This window comes from Blastocystis sp. subtype 4 (genome assembly GCF_000743755.1).
Source record: "Blastocystis sp. subtype 4 strain WR1 chromosome Unknown seqid_0413, whole genome shotgun sequence".
NCBI lineage: Eukaryota > Bigyra > Opalinata > Blastocystidae > Blastocystis > Blastocystis sp. subtype 4.
Window position 1 is genome coordinate 3,383 of NW_014569134.1, and position 3,441 is coordinate 6,823.

General features: G+C 41.9%; 2 protein-coding genes across 2 annotated transcripts; both read right to left on the bottom strand.

Moving 5' to 3' along the window:
- Window positions 1-983: 983 nt before the first annotated feature.
- On the bottom strand, window positions 984-2,119 carry JH06_4815 (hypothetical protein; the record flags this gene model as incomplete). Its single annotated transcript, XM_014669766.1, has 5 exons — window positions 984-1,121; window positions 1,154-1,215; window positions 1,247-1,471; window positions 1,501-1,871; window positions 1,902-2,119. The coding sequence occupies 5 exons, from the start codon at window positions 2,117-2,119 to the stop codon at window positions 984-986; spliced, it is 1,014 nt and encodes a 337-aa protein (XP_014525252.1).
- A 266-nt stretch (window positions 2,120-2,385) lies between these two features.
- Window positions 2,386-3,162, bottom strand: JH06_5667 (hypothetical protein; the record flags this gene model as incomplete). The annotated part of the gene is made up of 1 exon (XM_014669767.1): window positions 2,386-3,162. The coding sequence occupies one exon, from the start codon at window positions 3,160-3,162 to the stop codon at window positions 2,386-2,388; it is 777 nt and encodes a 258-aa protein (XP_014525253.1).
- Window positions 3,163-3,441: the final 279 nt, after the last annotated feature.

Sequence of the window (3,441 nt, forward strand, 5' to 3'; positions counted from 1 at the left end):
AGAAGTAGGACTTATTTAAACATGAAACCTAGATGATTCAAAAGGGACCATTAGAAGCTCGGGAATATGTTATTAAAACACTCTTACTGATCCTACAAACACTTCCTTCAGTATTGAAGGAAAAAGAGATTCTTCCAGATCAGAAAACTGTCAACACAGTGATGAATGAAGAATGGGATTCATATGAGGTCTATGATTGGCTTCCCAGTCTTGTTCGTAATGTAACTCCCAGTATGAATGCATGTTGCTATGATCCTCGTGTCTCCACTCAATCTCTAGCTATTGCATTTCTGTATCATGCTCATCTCCAAGGGATCTTATATGCAACTGATTGTATTGAAGCTGGGATTCATCTCCTTCCATCTAAAACCCGTGTAGTCCACAAATTAGCAGAAAGAATCGTAACAGACATCCTTCATCAATGTGCTTCTGTTGTCCTCACACGAATAGCTTCAGCCGTTGTGAAAGAAGCCTCGGCTGAATCGATACAAGCACTACAGCTTCCTTTCAACGTCTTGCTCTCTCTCAATGACCGCCTTGCTGCCAAGTATCTCTTATATGTGATCACTCTCGCCTTTGGGGATCGGATTGATCTCAAAGGAGATTTGTTGAAGTTAATCTCGATTGCACAATTAGCCAGTGTATCGTCGTGTCCAGAGATTCGAAAGGAAACTCAGAAACTCCTTCCAGATGCCTTTAATCGAGCCGATTTGTGTCATATCCTTATACCTTGATATCAATATTTCTTAACGAGAAGTGAATGATGATACTGCAGATGAGAATGAACGTCTGTTTGCTGTTGGGAAGGTAATTCTGTTACAGAGTTTGAGTTCGGACCAACCCTTCCATATCCCTGAATGTGTGTTATCCCGTGATTACAATACTATGGTCTCACTAATAACAGAAAATGCTCGAAATGAGGCTTCTGGGAAACGGTCGAAAGAAAAGAAACGATCTCCTGTGTGTTAAACAAACACGATCAGCTATACACAACAGTCACTCTGTTCATCTCCAGATACACATAACGACAAGTCTTTTCCTTCTTCCAGGATTGAGCGGACATTCTTAATATCATATACCATAGTTGTCAAGTAGAACATGGTACAGACAACACTGATAAACTACTCAATTACTCCCCATCCATATCAAATACTTCTCCTACTCCCCTGAAAAAATGGAGAACAGGACAATGATAATACTGCCTTAATCGAACAGCTATTCCATTATACACTCCTTTCAAAAGTACTAGTTCGATGTGCCATATCTGGGAATTGATTCTCAAAACAAAAGTCTTCCGGATATTGTTCTAAACAACTCGACATTGGGAGATTAAATGCTTTTAATAAAAATCTGCATACATTCCTACAATGACAAACAACATAAGAACCCAGCACTGCGAAATTTACCATTCCAAAAATTGAAAGCAGAAGTAACCACATCTTAAACAGTAAGTATTTGTGTTCTGTATGCTCTACCCTTAATCCAATCATTATCTTATACTTCCTTTATAAACGGTTAGTCTTACTGTAATCATCTGAATAAGTTCCATAGCATTCGTAAAGAAAACCCATGTGAAGGAAAAGACAGTGTGTTGATCGGGATAATTATCCATATCACAGAAAGCAACTCCAATAACACTGAATGCACTGTAGTAGAAGAGTAACAGCTGAATAACCTCCCAGAAAGAAAAGAAGTATCTGTAACACTTGTTTTCAAAGGAAAAGCTGTATCGAATCATAGTTTTGAAGTAGTTTGTTGCAAAAACCAATGTAGGAATAAAGCCAATAGAACAACCCACAAAAAAGACGACCTTCACAATATTGCTTCGAATTACTTCAGAAACATAGGGATAGAGGTTTCCTCCCTGGGGCCTAGGAATTATCAATTCAATCAATGCGAACATGTTGAGGATTGGAGACAAAAGACCACAAATAATACCTCCTAACGAACAGCCGTAGGCATATACATAAGCACCGTTCCACCTTAACCACTCCACAAATGGATGCGGCTTTGACACCCATTTAACCTTCTTTTCCTTCTGTATCTGCTTATTCGGAAAATCAAGGTGAGTGTTCTTCTTCGCGAGCCGCACTTTGAAGAAATCAGTAGGGACAGTCATTTATCAAGAGAAGTGTCTTGGAAATGCAGGCAAACGAGTCCCAGCAAAACAGCACCACTTCAAATGGCGAAAAATATCAGTACGAAGGGTGGCCACTCAACGAACTTCGCTCAGTTCTTGACCAATGGGATTCGGTTTCAAGTATCTTTGATCTGGATCGTGTGGCAACTGTGTTTATATTGATTCTAGAATAGTGACACCACTTGACACCAATATGCTAAAGAGGGAAATATACCCTAACAAACATCCATCACACACTTCACGAATTAATTCACAGTCTGACCAATAGCATACACCTGGAAACCAATTTCCTTGAGTTTGTGATGATCAAGAATGTTACGACCATCAAATACAAAAGCAGGTTTTTGCATCTGATCATAGATACGTTGATAATCCAGAGTCTTGAACATGTCCCACTCGGTCATCACCAAGATGGCATGAGCTCCCTTTGTAGCTTCATACGGATCTTTCACCATAATCAAATCCTTCTTCAGATTAGGCATTGTTTCCTCCGTCACACCACAGGTATACTCCAATTCCATAAACATCGAAGTTTCGGAAGTCTTGGGGTCGAAAACCGTAATATGCGCCAACTCCGTAAGCAGAATCTTGCTTACATAAGCAGCAGCAGTCTCGCGGGTGTCTCCAGTATCCTTCTTAAAGGCATATCCGAACATCGCCAGATGCTTTCCAGCAACAGTATCAAACATGTCCTTGATCACACGACGAGCAAAACGCTCCTTCTGATAATCATTCATTCGAACCACCTGACGCCAGTACTCAGCCACTTCTGTCAGACCATAGCTCTCGCTCAGATACACCAGGTCCAAAATATCCTTCTGGAAGCAGGAACCACCAAATCCCACAGAAGCCTGCAGGAATCGGCTTCCGAGACGAGGATCAGCTCCAATAGCTCTCGACACCTCCAACACGTTGGCTCCGACCTTCTCACAGACAGCAGAGATAGAGTTGATGGAAGAGATTCGCTGGGCCAGGAAGGAGTTGGCAGTGAGCTTAGCCAACTCAGACGACCATGTGTTCATGGTGATAATGTGTTCAGGAGCAACCCAGTGAGCATACACATTCACCAGAGCCTGCACAGCGGCCTGACCCTCTTCTGTCTCCTCACCACCAATCAACACACGAGCAGGGAAGAGAAGATCGTTGATAGCAGTTCCCTCAGCCAGGAACTCAGGGTTGTTGACAACCTGGAGGTTGAACTCCTTGTTGTTCTCGGCAAATATGCGACGAAGTGTCGCAGCAGTACGAACAGGAACAGTAGACTTCTCAACCTATGTCTCAGATCCAGACAGAAGAGTTAC